This window comes from Carettochelys insculpta, chromosome 9, assembly GCF_033958435.1.
Source record: "Carettochelys insculpta isolate YL-2023 chromosome 9, ASM3395843v1, whole genome shotgun sequence".
Taxonomy (NCBI): Eukaryota; Metazoa; Chordata; order Testudines; family Carettochelyidae; genus Carettochelys; species Carettochelys insculpta.
The window spans coordinates 56,646,801-56,665,715 of record NC_134145.1 but is presented as its reverse complement, the minus strand read 5'-3'; the positions used below and the strand labels follow the sequence as shown (position 1 = coordinate 56,665,715).

At 43.4% G+C, this 18,915-nt stretch overlaps 1 protein-coding gene across 2 annotated transcripts in view; it reads left to right on the top strand.

Annotated features, from left to right (window-relative positions):
* The first annotated feature begins 1,688 nt into the window (after window positions 1–1,688).
* The window catches only part of SMG7 (SMG7 nonsense mediated mRNA decay factor), a 110,824-nt gene continuing 93,597 nt past the window's right edge, over window positions 1,689–18,915 (top strand). For both annotated transcript variants that reach the window (XM_075002525.1, XM_075002526.1), the window contains exon 1: window positions 1,689–2,034. In XM_075002525.1, coding sequence (XP_074858626.1) covers window positions 2,006–2,034 — 29 coding nt within the window. In that variant the 5' untranslated portion in view covers window positions 1,689–2,005. The remainder of the gene's footprint in view (window positions 2,035–18,915) is intronic.

The window sequence follows — 18,915 nt, the reverse complement described above, 5'->3', positions numbered from 1 at the left end:
CATTTTCAACCTTAAATTATGAATGAATTCTTTTAATCTTAACTCCATTTTAATTTTGGGGGGAGGGGTCTGGGTATAGAAGCCAAGCCCCACTGCTGTCCAGGACCATGCCCTCAGGGTCAGATTTGCAAAGCAGTTCAGCTCCTATTCAGGCATACAAATAAAGTAGTCAGATTTTCTAAAGAGCTCAGCATACCAGGTGCATATTACAGGACCAATCAGCCTAAGCATTCAAAAATCATAAAATGGGTCCCAGTCATGAGATTGTCTTTAAAATTATGAGTCTTTTTGTGTTCTGGTTTTGGGTTATTGTTTTTAAGTTTCTCTCTGCAACCATGAGTGCAAAGAAACACTCTTAAAAAGAAAAACAAAACCCAGCAACAGAGATTCTCACACAATCACAGAACTCCAGGACCCAAGGCTTTAGGAAAATCACCAAATATCACACATGATAGTACCAAAAAAGTGAGCAGCGCTGTGCTGGGCACTGAACACTTGGAAGGCTGGTTGCTGTTATGGATGTTGATCCTCGAAAAATCAAGCCCTAATCACACCATACTGTACTTCCTCCCACAGAAGGAAACAGCCAGCTCACCCGCTCAGCTGGCAAAGAGGAAGAGAGAGCCAGCAGCAAAGTGTGAGTATGTATGAGAGAGCTGGAGACAAAGCTAGCCCTTGGGGGCTGGGGAGGCGGGGAGAGTGTAAGAACAAGCCCACCCTTCTACTAAAGAGCAGAAAATGACAGGAGGAAGCACAAAGCAAGCCGCTGACTTAAGGAAGGAAATGGAATAGCTCTAGCCCTCAATGAGAGGCCCTTTCTAGACCACTTAAGACAGAAGAGACAGGATCACGCCCCCATGCAGTGAATATCTTGGAAAGGGAAGCAGGGACGCAGTATGGCTGGGGGGGGGGGTGTAAAGATTTCTGATCGGTGACAGGCAACCTTCCTCATTAGTTGGAGTGAGACTCGCCCAGACTGCGTCAGTGAATATTTTCAGGTTAGCTCCCCCTCGTGATTAAGGCCTTTGACATGAAGCGCTGAGCATCCCCCTCCGCCCGCTCTCATTTCCACTGCCACGGCTTGGGGCTTCCCGGAGTCCGACGTGACTAAACCGGTGACACAGCAAAACTGCCTCCCGGCGGCAACGTCTGAGGCTCGCTCTGCCTGCTGCCGCTCCCGCCGGGAAGGGGCCCTACCCTCGGACTTCCCCAGGGCGACCAGGCACTTGCTGGGACCAGCCCAACAGCGCCCCCAGCCTGCTGCCATGTCGGATGCGGCAGAGGCGGGGGGGGCCATGCTCCCTCCTACGTGTGCTGCCGGGGGAGGATGGGGGATTTGGGTTCATCCTCGCTCCCCCCAGCTGCTGATGGGCACCGCGCACGTGGGGGGATCCGTGCGCTTTTCGCCGGCTGGTGCGCGGGTAGCTATAGCGGGGGGAGGGCGCGGCGTTCGGAGGAAAGGGGCGGGGCCACTTTCGTTGGCTCTATTCCAATCCGGAAGAGAGGCACGCTAAGGGGTTGCTATGGTGATAGTACGCCAACGCTCCCTCCCTGCGTTGCTATAGCAGCAGCCCCGCAACCGGTGGACAGGCCGGCGGCGAGCGTCCGGGGAAGGCTTTGGCGGTCGCACCGGCCGGAAGTGTGACTGGGGAGGCGGGCCCCAGCCCGGAAGTGTGGGGGAGGCGGACCGCATTGGCTGTGAAGCTCGGAGGCTGCTGCCTGACCAGGCGCGCGGAGGCGGCGGCGGCTCCTCCTCGAGCTTGGTCGGCTGAGGCAGACAGCGAGGGTCTCGCGGGCCCGGAGCGGGTCTCGCGAGAACAGCTCCCTCGGTACGCCCACTCCCGGGCCGGAGACCCAGTGCTGGGACACCCGGCGGGCAGGAGGAGCCTGGGCCCAGCACGGGAAGATGGCGGCGGCCGGAGGCGGCGGCGGCTCCTGGGCGGTGGAGCGGCCCCGGCTCTGAGACCCGGAGGGGGCGCCGGGGACGAGCAGCGAGCGGCGGAGGATGAACCTGCTGTGTGCGCAGTATCTCCGGTGAGGGGGAAGGGTGAGGCAGGGCTCAGGCCGGCAGCGCGGCCCGGGCGATAGAAGGTGAGGTGAAGGGGGCAGAGCCGGGGCTGACGGCGTGCCCCTCACCGAGGGTGAGCAAAGGGCAGGGCGCTGGGAGCGGGGTGAGAGCGTCGAGAAGGGGGCGCTGTGTGGGGCAAGGCAGGTAGTGAGCTGGGGGACGGAGCCGCACATCGGGTGGAGGGGAGTCTGTTGGAAGGCAGTAAATGCAAAGTGAAGAAGGCTGAGCGGAAAGCGAGGGTTAGATGAAGGAGTCAGGGGCCAACCTCAGCAGACGTGTCTGGGGAGAAGCCGGTAAGGGCCATGGAAGGATGTACTGGGCAGGAGGAAGGAGGAGAGACACGTGCGGGGAAGGCGATGGGAAGTGGACCTGGGCGGAAAGGGAGATGCGTTGAAGTGAGTTGAAAGGCTTTCTGGTTGGATGAGCAAATTAGTGAAGTGGGGGAGGCTGTGTGGCAGAGTGGGCAGGAGAGTAGTTCTTCAGGTAACAAATCCAAAACATTTGATTGAGACTATTAAATATCACATAAGAGCTTATATGCAAGTCCAGGTATGCAAATAGCGGTGTTGTGTCCAAATTCTAATCTGTGCAATTACCTTCTGCCTGCCTGCATTCTTCCTTACTTTCAAATCAATATCAGGCAAACTGTAATTACTCTGTGCAGTGTTCAGTGGGTGCTCCAGGTAAAGCAAAATGTGATTCTCTAAAGCACTTGGAATTTCTTTGCTTTGGAAGACAGTGTGGCAACCTTTCTCGAATTGTGGTCACTGGACCAGTAGTTCACAATGCTTTTCTGGTGGCTAATACAGTTTTTGGAACAGGGAGATATGAGGTTTGAGAGATGTTTTTCCACAGAATATGGCATCCCAAAAGTACGTAAGGTATTTCCCAGTGGAGTGTACTGGGACATAGGCATGAAGCAAACTTAATTTTTTGCATTTACAACTCCCATCTTCCTGTAGTTGAGAAGATCAGTTATAAGCTAAATGTCTATTTAATATGATTCATAGCTGTGTCAGCAAAAAGCCTAGCTAATGGTAAGCCTAGTATCAGTAAGTATGCTAAAAAGAGGTTTGTATCCATTTTTTAAAAAATCAGATACTGAAGCCAGAGCCCTTGAAAGAGGTGATGAGATGCAATTAATATCTTGGCAATTCCAAAAGCCCTTCTGTCCAAGGATGTTAAAACACTTCAGTAATTTGTTACCTCCCTCCTAGTGGCAATCCCCAAATCCTTTTTCTCTGGCCAGTCTTGCGATCCTGGCTGCCTCTGGTTCATCGTGGTTGTCTTCATGATATTTCACTTATTCTTTTCAAAACTGAACTTTTCTTTCTTCTACCATCTTTTTCTTCACCAACAATATCACCATCCTTCATTTCTCTTGGGCCTGTTATAGGTACTTTATTTGATTTTTTTTTTTTTTTTTTTTTCCTCCACCCTCTCCATCAGCCACTGCTGTCAGATTTTCATACTTGATCGCTCCCAGATGAGTCTTTCCTATTGATTCTCATAGTTAAATTCTTATGAATGTACTGGTCGTTATTTGCTTCTGAACTTTTCTACCTTCTTCCAGGTTTGTTAGAATGGTTGGTATTAAAATTATATTAGTTTCTCTCTGCTCTGAGCAATTCTCCCTTTCTCCACCAGAAACACAACAAACTTCCTGAGATCTCTGCAATGGCATTCTGCATCTTACCATTTCTAGTTCAAGATCCTCATAATCTGGAAGATCTCCTGTAATCATCTACATCTGTTCGCCTGGTGCTCCTTACTGCTCTCTTTAACCATGTCCATTATTACCCCAGGCTGCTGACCTAAGTTATGCAACTTCATCTGCGTTATTCATGTAGCTGAAGTAATGCTTACCGTGGTACATTGACAGCTGACACTCTGACTCCACTTTCTCTTCTCATTTTTGGTGTAGTACCAGAGTCGATGGGGGAGTGTTCAGCAGTCATTTTATTACATCTATGCAAGACATGGTAAATTGACCCCTGCTGGATTGATCACTGTTTGTGAATCCAGCGTGCAGTGAAGAAATTACCTTTATCTCTTTTTGCTCCTCCTTTGCACAGTGCCTACTATAATGGCGTCAAGGCATCTAGGTATTAATGCAATACAAATGAAAGTATTTGTGTCTTGGCAAAAACTTATACACTCATTTAAAATAATTTATTTCATAATTTCTTGTCATCGATATTCTTCACATTCTGTCTCCAAAACTCGTCTTTTTTTGACCTGCTTAGATTGAAAGCTTTATGAGGGACACCCCGTGTGTTATCCGCTGATGTAAAGCGCTACATATTTCTATATAGCTATTTATATTTTTATAAATTCCATCAGGAAGAAACTGGGAGGCAGAAAAATCATTTGGGATAACTGTGGCCCAAGGTCATTCAGTAGTGGAGGTGAGAATAGAACTCTGGTGTCTTACTGCCCATTCTACTAGTTCTGTGCCTTGGAAAGGGGAAGATGGCTTCCTCCTTCTGTAGCATAAAAACTCACAATTGGAGTGGACGGAGGAAGCAATAATTGGTTGTAAGGATATTGTGCATAGGGATATCTGAACAGGATGATGATTTTGTAAAAATGTCTCAAAGAGGACACGTGTAAGGGGGAAGAGTGCTCCTTTGTTGTATAAATAAGGACTTGAAGGGCTTTTGTGCAGTTTTTTTGCTTGGTTTTTAGGTTAGAAATTTGTGTGCTGAATGTGCTGGAAGACTAATGATTGGAGAGCTAGACAGATGACTTTGCAGGAAACCAGGGAGATTGAAAGATGAACTAGTAAAAAGAGAAAGGACTTCTAGCTAGAATGGTTTAACCCTCTCTTGCACACAACCTTTTTATAAATCTATCCTAAGTGAGTCTAGGATGAAGACTTTTGTTGAAGATTGTTTCATTTCAATCAAAATGTAAGAGTTGACAAAATAAACATCTGAGACACTTGGTCAAATTTTTCTAGAAATTTTTATCTTGATACAGGTTGAACCTCTTTTGTCTGGCACTCATGATCTGACCAGTGCCAGAGAAGAGAATTTGCCAGACCACAGAAGCTCAATGTTGTCTAGCACATTACCAACATTTTCACTGCTTAGTGAGCTCTGAGAAGACATTTAGGGGTAACTTACGTCTAAATAACAGCACAGAACACTGAATTCCAGGGCTGGTGACTGTAGACAAACTTTATGGGACCTCAGGAAACTTGGCAAGTTGTCATCCGTCAAACTAACATCACGCCGGATTATGGATGTTGCCAGAAGTGTTCTGGATTAGAGAGGTTCAACCTATATTTCCACAAAGTTAAAAAAAATAAAAACCAAAAACCAAGTGCAGGGGAAATGAGGGGGAGAGGAAAAAAATCACCTTCACTCACCTTCATACATCATAAGAAGGGCAAAACCCAATTTTTAAATATCTTTGTAGGTCACTTGTAAGGTGCATTATACTTGTATATAGGTGATTCTTTTGGGTTTGAATTTCTGTTATCACCATACGAAGCCTCTCTTGAAGATCAAATTAAATGGTTTTCCCAGAATCCCAGGCTGCAAGATCTGCCTGCTCAGATGAAAATGGTGTCTAAAGTATGTCTTACGGATCAAAGCAATTTTGGTGATGCTCTCTCTCATTCTGTGTGCTTCATAATTCTCAGGTACTTCTACCACAAAGCTTGTTATTAATCTTACAGGAGCAGACTTGTTAATGTTTGAGTATCTCTTGTATCTCCTGGTAGCTCTTGCTAGAACTGGGAGAGAGACCTAAAAGGAAAACAAACACCACTAACAGGAATTCCTAAGCCATGGAGAACTATTTTGAGAGTGCACTGTCTCCTCTTTGTACCTAAAAGCTCTCTGGTGCATTCCTTTTTCAAAGATGATGGTTTTGTGGTGTTTGGAGTGGGGTTGGGGAAGAGGAAGGACAGCTAGTTTAAGTTTGGACAGCAGATACAGGAACTTAAATTTATTTACTCAGTAGAGATATTCTTCTCTGCAGTGAAAATTTTAATGTTAAACTTTTCTGCCTCTACTTAAAAAAAAAAAAAATAATAAAACCCTAAATCCAACCCTTTCCCCCTTCCCAAAATTGAGTGGAGCTTCACGTCTGTCTCACTGACCCAATATCAGGCCCTTCCAGTTTATAAGCTGATAGGATAACACATCTTATAGATGAGAGAGAGGGATGGGGGCAGTAGAAATTGTGTTTTAACTTCAGTCATCCTTTTTGTATAGTCTTGCATGAGCTGCTCATAAACTAGGGAAATACAACCTAAATGGAGCTACTATAAATGGATGCATAACTGGGTGGAAAACAGTTCCTAGAGAGTAGTTATCAGTCATTTACAGTCAAGCTGGAAGGGACTCTTTCAGGGGTCAGTTCTGTTTAACATCCTCATCTGTGGTTTAGATACTGGCATAGAACAATGGTGGGCAACCTGTGACCCATGAGGCTCCAACTGCAGCCCACGGACTCCTTTCTGCCCTAGCTTTCCCTTTAATTTTTTCATTCACGGTTGAATAAACTTTATATGCACCAAGGTATGTGCGGTTATACACCACCAGTAGAAACACATGCTATCAGCTGTGGGTGTTCTGCCAACCAGCTGGGTGGCACCTGAAGCTCTAAGTGGCTGCCCAAGTGCTCAGCTTACAGGAAATGCTTCCACTCCCATATGCCTCTTTGTGCACTGGGGCACTAGAGGCCAGCACTTCCTACTGCTTCCCCTCCCTCCCAGCACTTCTGGAGTGCCACAAATTGCCAGATGCGTGCTCTGTCCCTGCTCTTCCTCCTTCCTCCCATCGCTAGAACACCTCAAATCAGCTGTTTGCATCTGATCCAGCTCTGGAAGGGAGGGGGAGGAGCAGAAGTCAAGAGATTCGGGGCACTCCAGAAGTGCTGGGAGGGAGGGGGAGGAGTAGGAAGTGGAGGATGTCAGAGCACAAGAGGTGCATGTGGGAGGGGGGAACAGGCAGGTGGTCCATGGGCTGCAGTTTAAACCCCAGTGGACAGCAGGCTGTTGCAGCCCACAGAGATGGAGGGCCACTTATGGAACCCACTCTTTATTCTTGGCTTCCCATCACTGGCATAGAAAGTACATTTATAACATTTGCAGATGATGCCAAGTCCCAACAGGTTGTGGGTGATTAGGAGAGTTGGATTAAAATTCACACTGGACGAACTGGAGAATCGGTTTGCGGAAAATAGGATAAAATTCAGTGAGGCCAAAAGTACTCTGCTTAGGAAGGAGCAATCAAAACAAAATGGGAACTAATTGCCTAGTAAAGAGTACTGCGGAAAGGCATCTGGGAATAATAGCGGATCACAAGTTAAATAGGAGTCAACGGTGTAATAGTATTGCAAAAAAAGCAAACACTTTTCTGGGATGTATTAGCAAGAGATTTGTAAGCAAGACATGAGAAGTAATTATTTGCCTCTATCCATGTGGATTAGGCCTCACTCATTATTGTGTCCATTTCAGGAAGGATATGGACAAATTAGGGCAAGTTCAGAGGTGAGTAACAAATAAGTCTACAAATCATGACGTGGGAAAATTGAAAAAATTGATTTTGTTTAATCTGAAGAAGAGAAAATAGAGCATAAGTTTTCAAGTATGTGGAAGGTTTTTACAAGGATGAAGGAGACAAATTGTTCTTGTTAGCCTTGGAGGATAGGACAAGAAGTAATAGGCTTAAATTAAACCAGAGTGTTTTAGGATGGACATTAGGAAAAACTTCGTAACTATCAGGATAGTTAAGCATTGGAATAAATTCCCTAGGGGAGGTTGTAGAATCTCCATCATTCAAGATTTTTAAGAGTAGGTTAGAGAAACTGCCTAACACTTAGTCGTGCCATGTGTGCAGAGGATTGGACTAAATGACCTCTCAAGGTCCAATACTATGATTTTGTAAGCATTGATCTTTAAAGACTCAATCATATGCTTTGCATGCTGTGAGTAGTTTGATTGACTTCATGATGATTATTTGCCTCATTTAAAGCAAGGTACCTGTGTCTTTATGAGAACACAGTAATATCCCCCCCCCACCCACCTATCAGCTATGCCTGTGAACTTACCCACTTGACCTCAGCCTCCATCTTGGTTCTTGGGGTGTCATAGAAGATAAACTTTTCTTCTTGCATATGACCAGTGAGTTATCGAGAGCCTGGCTTGCCTTTCAGGGTTTCAGATGAGTTTGCAGTACTGTTAAGTTTTTTTTTTAACAAAATATGTAAAACTAAACCCATAAATATTTATAAATGGAGTAAACTCGTTAAGGAATCAGTGAGAGAATAAAGCTAAAACATCAGGTCACTTTAAATCCTACATTGAGTGGAACAGTACTTTAATAAAATCGTAATACAAACTGGAACTAACTTACCTCTTGTAAATGACTTTTTTCTTTTACAGAAGTCAAGAATTGAGCTGTTAGCTCATTCTTCAACTTTTCTGTGAGGAAATATATTTTCATAGCTGACTTGAGGCTAGAACTAACCTATATGAGTTGGAGCCTTTTTGAAATGGTACATTTTAGGCAAATGTAGCTTTACTTTGGTAGAACATAGTTATGTTCTACATAAGCATAGAAAGATTATCCGAATTATAACCCTTGAATTCCATTGAGTAATTCTGGTGCTCCCAAGTCAACAGTAACGAGGGTTCATATGACCGGTGTAATCCCCATAATGAAACTATAGACTCTTCATTAAAAGTCTGACTACTTTTTTTAATAGTTCGCATTGTGTAGTTATTTACGTGGACTCACCAATAACTCCATTTCTTCCCTGCATCTGCTGTGGTAGTCTACTCCTGTCTGTTCAGTGCCTTATCACTAATATTTCACTTTCACTGTTATGCAGAGTGGAGTTACTCTGGTTGCAGTCGCCGTCTTGTCAGGCTTTGTTTCCTGTCTCTGCTGTATGAGGCTACAAGAATTATTTCTTTGAGTTTGCATCTCTGCGCCTGGTCCTGCAACCAGCTTGGTGTCCTCACAGCTAATATCTGAGTCTGAGAAGGTTAGTAATAGAAGGGAATGAGTTTAATGTGACAGGGTCAGTTAGAAATGCCTCATCTTTGATAATCTTTCCTGCTTAGCATATATATTGGTTGCCTTGCTTCCTGGTGGGATGAAAGCATACTGAGAGATCTTGGGATGTAGTACCATGCCCTTGGGCATAGGGTTTATTTATCCTGAAGAGAGCCTGTAGGTTCTGATGTTCTGTGGGCAAGCAGTTTTATCACCTCAGTGAACAATGGTCCTTGGAGTCTGCGATGGACCTTCTGCTAACTCCAGGTTTAGTTCTTTTTGTAATTGAACAAGCAGTATAGAGTCCCTAAGGAGGCTCGAGACTATTTTCATTCTTGCCTATTCCTAGATGTGATCACATTGGCAGTGACCAGTGAGAGATCTTTCCATTTTTGAGCTTCTAGATTCACATCAAAGAATAAACACCACACGCCTCAACCTTTTTGGAGCATAAAACTTACGCTTAGACAGTGGTAGGTAGTGATTGGTAGTTAACAAGTAGTCCAAATCCTGATGGAGAACATCACAAAGATAAATTGCAGTAATTGCCAAGGAATGGGGCTTGATTTAGCCAGCTGTGTCAGAAAGTTATTCTGCTGGAATGCAGCATTTCTCCTCCATCTCAGTGGGCTGCGGGATTGTCATAACCAAGATAGTCTCCTGGGATAGGGTAGTTTTGCTAACTGCACTTGCATGCCTGGCATTTGCAGAGTGTGCTGATTGAACCATAGCAATGCTTTGATTGGATGCAGAGGGGGTGAATGGTGCCAGTGTTGTCTGCAATAAACATGCACCTCACTTTGTGCCTTTGTTTCATGTGCATGTCACTTTAGTAGTACCAGTAAGGGGGGAGCGAAAAAAAGATTGTAATCAGCGGAATCTGGCAACCTTGCACATGGACAAAGGTAAACAAAATATCATTTTGGCCACATACAGAACCCTGATGGACTGCATGTAACCTTGTGGGCTGCAGGTTGCCAACCATTGTTCCAGTGTCTCTTCTTCTGGAAAAATGTTAGATGATGCATTGACAGATCCTTTGAGAGCACCATGAATAGTCCTACATTTTTTGCAAATGGGTTATGGTTCAAATAGATATTAATTACATCCTTATCCAAACTGCTGCTATAAACCTTCACTTGGGCTTGATGATTTTGATATTCCTATCTTCTGAAACTATAGTTAAATGTACAAGTCCAGCTTCCCAGTCTGGTAGATATGCTGTCTTGGTTGGGTGAGATTGCCCAATGGGATCTCAAGTTGACAGCTTGGGTGATTGTGGGGTGCAGTAGCTCAGGTGCTTTGCTAAGTCCAAAAGTAGGAAGCCATTAATAAAACATTCCTCCTCAGTGAAATTCTGCACAATTCATAAAGTAGACAAAGGTGGGTCTCCTCTTGTTCAGTATATTCCATCTGATGTATGAGTGCACACATCTTGTGAACAGAACGTTATTCTCACAAAGTTCCTGAGTTTTTTTTCTTCAAACCTTGGCTAGACTGTTGCATTTAGAGGTAAGACGCAGTATTCCTCAATCTGTAACATCAGCCTGGACACTTAGTGAGATATGAATCTGATGGTGGAATCTTTGTCCTACGGTTCTAAACATATATGAAGACTACATACTGACTGAACTGTAGCTAATGCTGATTTGCTGTCTCTTTCTTGTTTCCACAAGTGCATGTAAAAGGTATCATATGGAAGACTGTTAAGGAACAAGTTGCTAAGGCATAACCATACAACATACATGCAGCAGTTTACCACTTGGATTACACAAGCCTCAAACATTTCAGTTTTAGGAAGTTTTTGTAGCAGCCAATAACTTGTATGCCAAAAGTGGCATTAGTCTTGTATAAATCATATTTGCATCCACTTGTGAAAGGTACGATGGGCATTTGCACAGGTGCAAGTGTCTCATATGAATACAAAAACTAAATTTATTGCTTGCTTATGACATCTCTGTGCTTGAGCAAAGATTGATACATACCTGATTTATTCAAGATTTATTCAATTCTGGTGTAGTTGATTTACAGTCTGGGACAGGTCATAGCATCACAGGAATAAAAAGCTTAAGGAATTTGAGGTTTCAGACAACGGGAATTGCAAGTGATGGTTTGTCTGAATTTCAGCGATGCAAATGTATGTTCAGTTCAAGTTTTGATGAAGCTCTTCAATCTAAAAATTTCAATCTATTATGAAAGAAGTTTATAAATCTTACTGTGTAGATCCTCAAAGATGGGGTCTTTAAGTACTTGCTGATGTGTTTTGAGGTAACTGCTAGCTGTTTTGCAGAATCCACTGTTTATGCAGGGTAGCTAGTCAGGGCACTGAAGACAAAGACCAAATGTGAGTTTGCTTGTTTGGAACATTTTGAGAGAGACTGTGAAATAACCAGAATTAGGGTCAGAAAGGTAGTCGTGTTAGTCTGTACTCCAAGAAAACAAAGCAGCAGAAATGTAGCACTTTAAAGACTAACAAAATGATTTATTCAGTTGATGAGTTTTCGTGGGACAGACTCACAGGGGTGTATGAGATCAAAATAGTAAAGTTGTACAGGTTGAACCTCTCTTGTCCAGCAACATGTGTAGTCAGACATGTTTTTAGGTAGCCAGATGTTCCCTTACCACGGTGTGGCCAAGTTTCCCATCATCCCATAAAGTTTGTTTACAGTCACCAGTCCTGGCTGTGTTCCATACTATTGTTTAGCTTTAATTTACTTCTAAATGTTTGGATTTAATCACAACTGTTGACTGAAGTCTTTCTTTTATTGACCTGTAACAGCAAATAAGTACTATGATACAACTTGTAGCAATGAGACATTTTGAGCCCTGTATGAAAATGTGTCTGTAGGGATGACAGTCTGATAATAAGTTGATGGTTTTGTTTTCAAATTTATATATATATATGAACATTTAGCTGAATGTAAAGATACCTGGTTTATCAGGTTTCAGTAATCATGATTCATATGGTTATATGTTTTATTGCCAAATAATGGCTTAGTGATTATCAAAATTAGGGCTTTTTTGTGTGTTTTGTTTTAATGGAAGAACTGGAGATGTTAGACTAGCACACACAGAGGTATTGAGTAATGAGGAAAAATGGTGTGCTGCCTTTCTGCCTGCTGCTAAAATCTCACTCAACCCTTGTTAAATGAACTGTTATAGTAGATACTGGTTTAGACTTTGATGTCTTAAATTTTTTTGTATGTTGGTCAATGAGAGTTGGAGCTTGTGGTAAATATTCAAAATTTGGTAAATGATATCCCTGTTTTGACCAGATCCACTCAGAATGTTGTCGGTTGGTATTCATGAAGTAAGTGGATGTCCAGTTTGGTGCAAGTCTGGAATAAAATCACTTCTGTTCTAGAATAGCGTCAACGTTTGGGGAAGACTTCAGAAAAGCTGTTGTAGAGCTTGCTTCACAATTGCTGTTTTTTTCCACATTCCTCTTGTAGGCAAACTGGAGTGTCCAAGTATTACTTGCCTTACCCAGTCTTCGGGTACTGAGTCTGTTGCTTTACCCTTCTCCCAGCTTTTTTGTTTCAAAAAGGTTTTCTGCTATTCACTGAGCTTTCAGTGTCAAGTCCCTCTCGGCATTGGATAGTTGCAATGCCTGCCTGTACTTTTGGGCTGTAGCTTTGGAAAGCCATGAGCAATCAAAGGGACCAGGTTCTTGTTTCACTAATGCCCACACACATCTGAAAAGGCATGCTCCCTTACAGATTTCACAAGCTGGTATTGAATGAGAGCAACAAAAAAGGCATCAGGGCTCTTCTGCAGATTTGGGACAGCACAGCATCAGTTTAATCCTTCAAGAGCAAACAGAGGCTAGAATCTCTCTCTCAAATGAAAACTTAATTGGCAGAAGGTGAAGGCATTTGCTGGGGAGAGTTTGTTCCTTGGTCTGGACAAATGTGTTTTTGGAGTGCTGGCTAATGAAATGATTAATCTTAGACTCAAACGGAGACAGTGTCCATCAAATTGTTGAAATGTAGTCCGCTCTACTAGAGCGGCTACTTTCAACACACACACAGTACTTTGTTGGAAGACACTTTAAGTGTAACCAGTTAGTCTTTTTATATTGTGATCAGAATTTACAAACCAGATTCATAGTCTTCAGAAGACCTCTAACAGTCATACATAAGAAACACGGCGGAAACACAATTTAGTTGTGAGGCTGGAGGAGAATCTAGTTCACCTTTTGATGCGAGTGATAGTTACTCTTTGCTGTTTGGGTCCAGCACAATAACACTACATACTTTGTTATATGCATGGAGAGCGTAGTATTAAGTAGAATCCAGCCATCCATTTATGCTGAATATCTTAAAATGCTTGTTTGTGACAGTCCAAACTTAAGGCTTTTAAAACCAGCTCTGCCTTAACAGTTTCTAGATTTACTTTCAAAATGCAATATAGCCACTTCCAGGCTGACTAAATAAGTTCATATGTGAAACTGATTTGATTATTTCAACAAGCCTGAATTTCGTGAAGTTTAAGGTCTTTGCTCAGTTCTGACTTCTAACATGGGATCACTTAAATATTGCTTATAGACAGGTTAGAAATGCCATGAAAACTTGGCTGAAACATCAGTTTTAATTGCTGAACTTTTTATGTCATACACAGCAATTTGCCAGATAGTAAAAATATTGCTAATTCGGTAACTTTTCTAATGTAATAAGCACGATCTTGGTGCTAGAAAAGAGTTTAAATTTCATATTCCTGTAAATGACATGTGAATATCTAAATCGCACTCCGGATTCGAAACTGGTGTTTCTCTGAATGTGGACATTGGAAATGAGAAAATATTGATGTTGGTGTGTTTTTCCATTTTCTGTCAGAGGCCGTATAGCATAGTTTTTCTTTAGGATGCTAATATCTAGTGCAGGGGTCTGCAATAAGCAGCACATGGCTGAGCCATTACTTCCTGCAGCTCCCATTGGAACTGTGGCCAGCGGGAGCTGTGAGCACCTGTAGACGCTCAGATAAATGAAGCATCTGGCAGCTCACTTGTGGCTAATCCTGGTGAATTGCATGTCGCCCGTGTGCTGCTTATTCCCACCCTGGTCTAGTGTCTTCCTGACTTGGTTTCAAAGGAGCCTTGCAAAATTGTCATAGAATGTAGAACATCTATGATGCAGAAATCTACTCTCCTTATTACAATGATGGGAAATGTCACAAATCAGTTTCACCTTGTCAAAACCAATTTTTTTTATTGAGAGCAAGTAGAATTTTAGTCTTGTTCCAAAATGTTTGGAAGAAGGCTATCAGCAGGCTGATAGATTGGAGAAGACTTTTGTCTAATTGGTCTTCTGTGTTATGAAATTTTTTTTCTTTAGGTTGATAGAGCAGTTCTCGGAGTTGAATAAATTGATTTTCCCAAGTGAAAGTAACTTTGCATCTGGTATGCTCTGTATTTTAAATCATTTTCAAAACCAAAGCAAGTGTTCTTTAAACAGTTTGGCCATCAGACACTTGAAGTGACATATGAGAAAAATAGATTTTATTAGGTTTGAACATGGATCTGCTTGTTATATTTTTAAATAAATGTCTTTAAAGTCTCTCAATAACTCATTTACATTGCTCAGAACATGTTAAAAATTAGTGCAGTTGTTACCTTAGACCAGGAGTCTGCAACCAAAATAGCGAGAAGAGCCATTTTTCCAAATGCAAGAGTCGCAATGCACGTGAATACGAAGACAGTCCTTAGTAAATAGCCAAACTATACTTTTTCTCATCCCTATTTTAAGAACAGTGCACACAATGTTTGTAACAGTTAGAAAGTTGTTACCCCATTTCCAGGCTTTACCCACCTCAACACTGGCCCCCATCCCCAAGCTTTACCCCAGTCCCCAGGTTTAACCCCTTCAGCTCCAAACACACCTCCAGCCCCAGGATTTACCTGCCTCAGATACTCTGCACACTGCCCACCTCCCCTGGCTGCTGAGGTACAAGGAGGCAGCCTGGAGCCAGTGCCCACGCTTCCTCCCCCACCCAGCACAGACAGATGGTGCAATCCAGGCAATGGTGCGCAGCAGCAACAGGGGAGGGGGGAAGCAAACAGCTGATGGAAGCAGCTGGAACGAAGCCACCCACTCTCCCCCAGCTGCCGTCGCTGAGCACAGCACCCAGTGTAGGCTGCAGCTGCCAGGTGGGCAGGAGCAGGGTAGCAGCTGGAGGAGGATGAGGCTCTTCCACCGGCTGGGAGTGGAGGAAGTGGCGCTGGCCATGGCTGGGGGTGAGCTGACTGCATTCTCCCCACCTCCCCCGCCACCGTCTTTCTGGCATGGTATGGGGGCGCCCGCCTGTAGCTCCTGGCAATGGCTGGTGGGCAGCTCACTGCTGGGAGAGCCAAATTCTTGCTCTGCTCTTCCATTGCTGCCTCCTACCCTCCCGCTATCTCCTGCTTTTCAGCATGGCTCCAGAAGGGGAGTCGTGCCAGCTTCCTCTTCTGGCGCTCCCTGCTGCTGCTGACTCCCCTTGCAGCTCCGGAGGCTGCCACCACTTAAACAAGAAAATTAAATTCTGTTTTAATGGTGGACATTAAGCGGCATCAGCCTCCAGGGTTGCAAGTGGTGGCGGCGGTGGTAGCACCAGAGCCACAAGTGGATTCTTAAACTACTGCCTTAGACATTGCATTGCCAGCAGCTGGAGGCAAGGAATCGAAGTTGTCTTAGTCAACAGCATCTTCCATTTAAAGACTTAGAGTTTTGGGTGGTGATGGCAGTAGAGAAGAAATTTAACAAAATATTGTTCCAGTAGTCTTCCCTGAAACAGTGACAAGGCTGAGCATATTTTTAAGTGTTAAAGAGCTGTTTGTTTATTTATACAACTAATGGCTAGTAATTTTAGGAAATTCACTTAAGGTTCCTATACTAACCGTAAGTCTACCCTTGTATCCCTAACCTTTCTCTTATAATTCAGATATTACTTTACCCTGATAACCTGCACTTCTTATTTGGGGCACTATTCCCATCTATATTCTGAGAATCTGTAGAATAGTTGCAGAGAGAGTTTATACAAGTAAAATATTGCTTACTGAGCTATGGACAACTTGCCTAGTCCTACACATTGGTCAGACATTTAGCCTAATTCTCTTGTGGATCTAACTAAATTGCTCATTTACCTTTCATGTACAGTCTGGCACGCCATTCTCCCTACCCTGTTCAGCTGTAAGACAATCCAGAGACCACTGTAACTCTGTTATGGACATAGAATCCAGTAAACCTCATACACTTGTGTGGCAAGGGAAAGGGATGGACTTACGTTCCTCTCCCCATAGAATGAAAGGAAGCCGGCATATGTTTGTTTTTTATCTTGGAGGTGATTTTTGCCTTTGGGCACACTTTCATTGCTAAGTCTCGTGATGTAGTATCGCTTTACTGTGTCTCTGGCGAAGCATGATAATGAAAGTGATAAGGGAATATCTTGATAGGAGAGTAGTGTTGGTAAGGAGAAGTCTTTGTATTCAATAGTGGAAGTGGGGTTGACAGCTCCTTCCAATCAGTATTGTAAGTGGACCCACGTTGAAAATGAGAGAGGATCAGAAAGGGTTCATGCGGGGGTGGCTGTTCCAGAAATAGAACTCTGTCCGGGGGTTGACGTTGGAGCTGAAGACTCTTCTAGTAAAAGTTTTTCCAATGTTTTTCAATTATTTATCTTTATATGGTAAAGAATTAGAAAATTTAGGTGGAAGCATAGGTTTGATATAGTGGTGCTTTAGTTCTGTTGCTGAACTAATAGCCAAAATTAACTAAAACCTGCACGTATACTCTGTTAGTCCTGTGGATTCTTGTGTAGATTAGGTCATTTCTTTTAAAGGAAGTATTTGAACAAACATTAAAATTTGCTGAGAATTAATGCATTCAAATGTGTATATATTCAAAACTACTTGGTCAATTAACCTCAAGCTTACAAACATTGTTTGGTCAAGCATGTCACATAAGAATATTTTATATTGTGCTTGTTTAGTTTATAGAATTCACGTGTACATTAATACTTAGTTTTGTTAAACTCCCCAAACCTTTGGAAAACCTTAATCACAGTTTAAACCCATTTAGGCAAAAGCTGGAATAAATTGATGAATGGCGTGAAGCTCACTAAATTTAGGATATCTTGAACTACTGGCAGCAGCAAATTTCAGATACGAAGGCCTTCCACTCAGGATGCCCTACCACCATTCCCCAGATATACAACTCTAGAAACTGTCAGCAAAAGCATTTTCCAGAGTAGGAAGGGAGAAATACTTTTGGAAATAGTCTAAATGAGCGTAGATGACTTCACTTCAGAGTTGTCAAACTGACATCATTTGTCATCTCTGTCTCACTGAAAAGATGCACTGAATTTCCCCCAGGGTCGCCATCAAGCTGACTAAAACTTACCAGCTATAAGGATAAAGGAATGCCCAATTAAGGCTGTTGGCAAGTCTTTGGAGGTTGAAATTTTATCAGATGTAGTGTTTTTCTGAGAACTGGACTGATACCACTGATATCACACAAAGCACTGAAGCAGTAACTTGCCCACTGCAGAAGTAGGTCATATTCCAGCTATTGAGCTAGAGATGAAGAGTTCAGCTGATAATTCTGCTTCAATGCTGTATTTGTTCAGTGCAACGCAGATACTTTCAATAGCAAATTGATTCTAAGCTTTCTGCCAACACTGGCTCCTGCACAGTGCACACCAAAGAAACCGCTACAAAATAAGAAAAAATGTACTAAACTGGTGAACCACATGTACATCTGTTCTGTGCTCCCCGCTTCTCAAACTTCTGTCTTTTTTCATTTTAACACTGTCAAGGTCTCTTTCATAATAGAAACGGTAAAATAGCAAGTACTTTTTTCCAATCATAGCAGTACATCATGTGAGAAGTTATGTTTACATTGACTCTCTACAATCAGGAAAAACCTACCTTACCCCCTGTGTTCGTAATATCAACCTATTAGGGCAATCCCAGTCACAATGGTGCTCCCGCATGCTTCACAGTGTCACTAGCAGAAATATACAAAAATCAATTGGTGTTGCAGCAGGATTTCTTAAACTGGGGGTTCCAACCCAAAAGGGGGTTGCAAGACTGTTGTCGGAGGTTATGAGAATGGTGGCTGCTGGCCTGATTCCCACCTCTGAAGGCTGTGCTGCCACAAGCAGCAGCATGGAGATAGAGGGGTGCAGTTGTCACTATCTAGAATATTTTCAAAGGGGATCTCAGTGACAAAAAGATTGAGAGCCCCAGTGATATTGGCTTGAAAGATACTATCTGATCCTCTTTCAAAAATACTATTCTGAAAGTACTCTTAGCTTTCAGTAATGTCCTAAATTGGCATGCAGTCTGTTGCATCTGTGTACAGGTTGCACCTCTGAAAAGTGGCATTCCCTCATCTGGCAAGATCTCTCCTCCAGAGGGATGGTCCTGGACTAGAGGGCTGGGGCAGGAGGGCAACTGAAGCTGGCCTCCCTTCAATGGGCAGCAGGCCAAGTCTGGAGGCGGTGTCCCCCAGCAGCCCTGGAGTGCCAGGGCAGCTCCGCAGGGGGCTCGGGATGGAGAGCCCACTGCAAAAGGATAGTGGAGGTACCTAGGGGCCTGGGAGACATTCACCACCGCTGGTCCAGCAAAATCCTTTGTTTGATATCACTGATGTCCCAAGGGTGCCTGACCAGAGAGGTATCGCCTGTATTTGGTGTCCTTCCGCTGCCTGTGCAGGGAAAAGATGGGCGTCTTTCTTGGCTAATGTGGTTAGAGGAGAATTGACTGTGTTAGCGTTTTGCAATTGTCTTGCTTTCCTTTTTAGTTAGTGATGTAATATGTTCATTAAAAGAAAACAAGCTGAACATGTAGGTCTG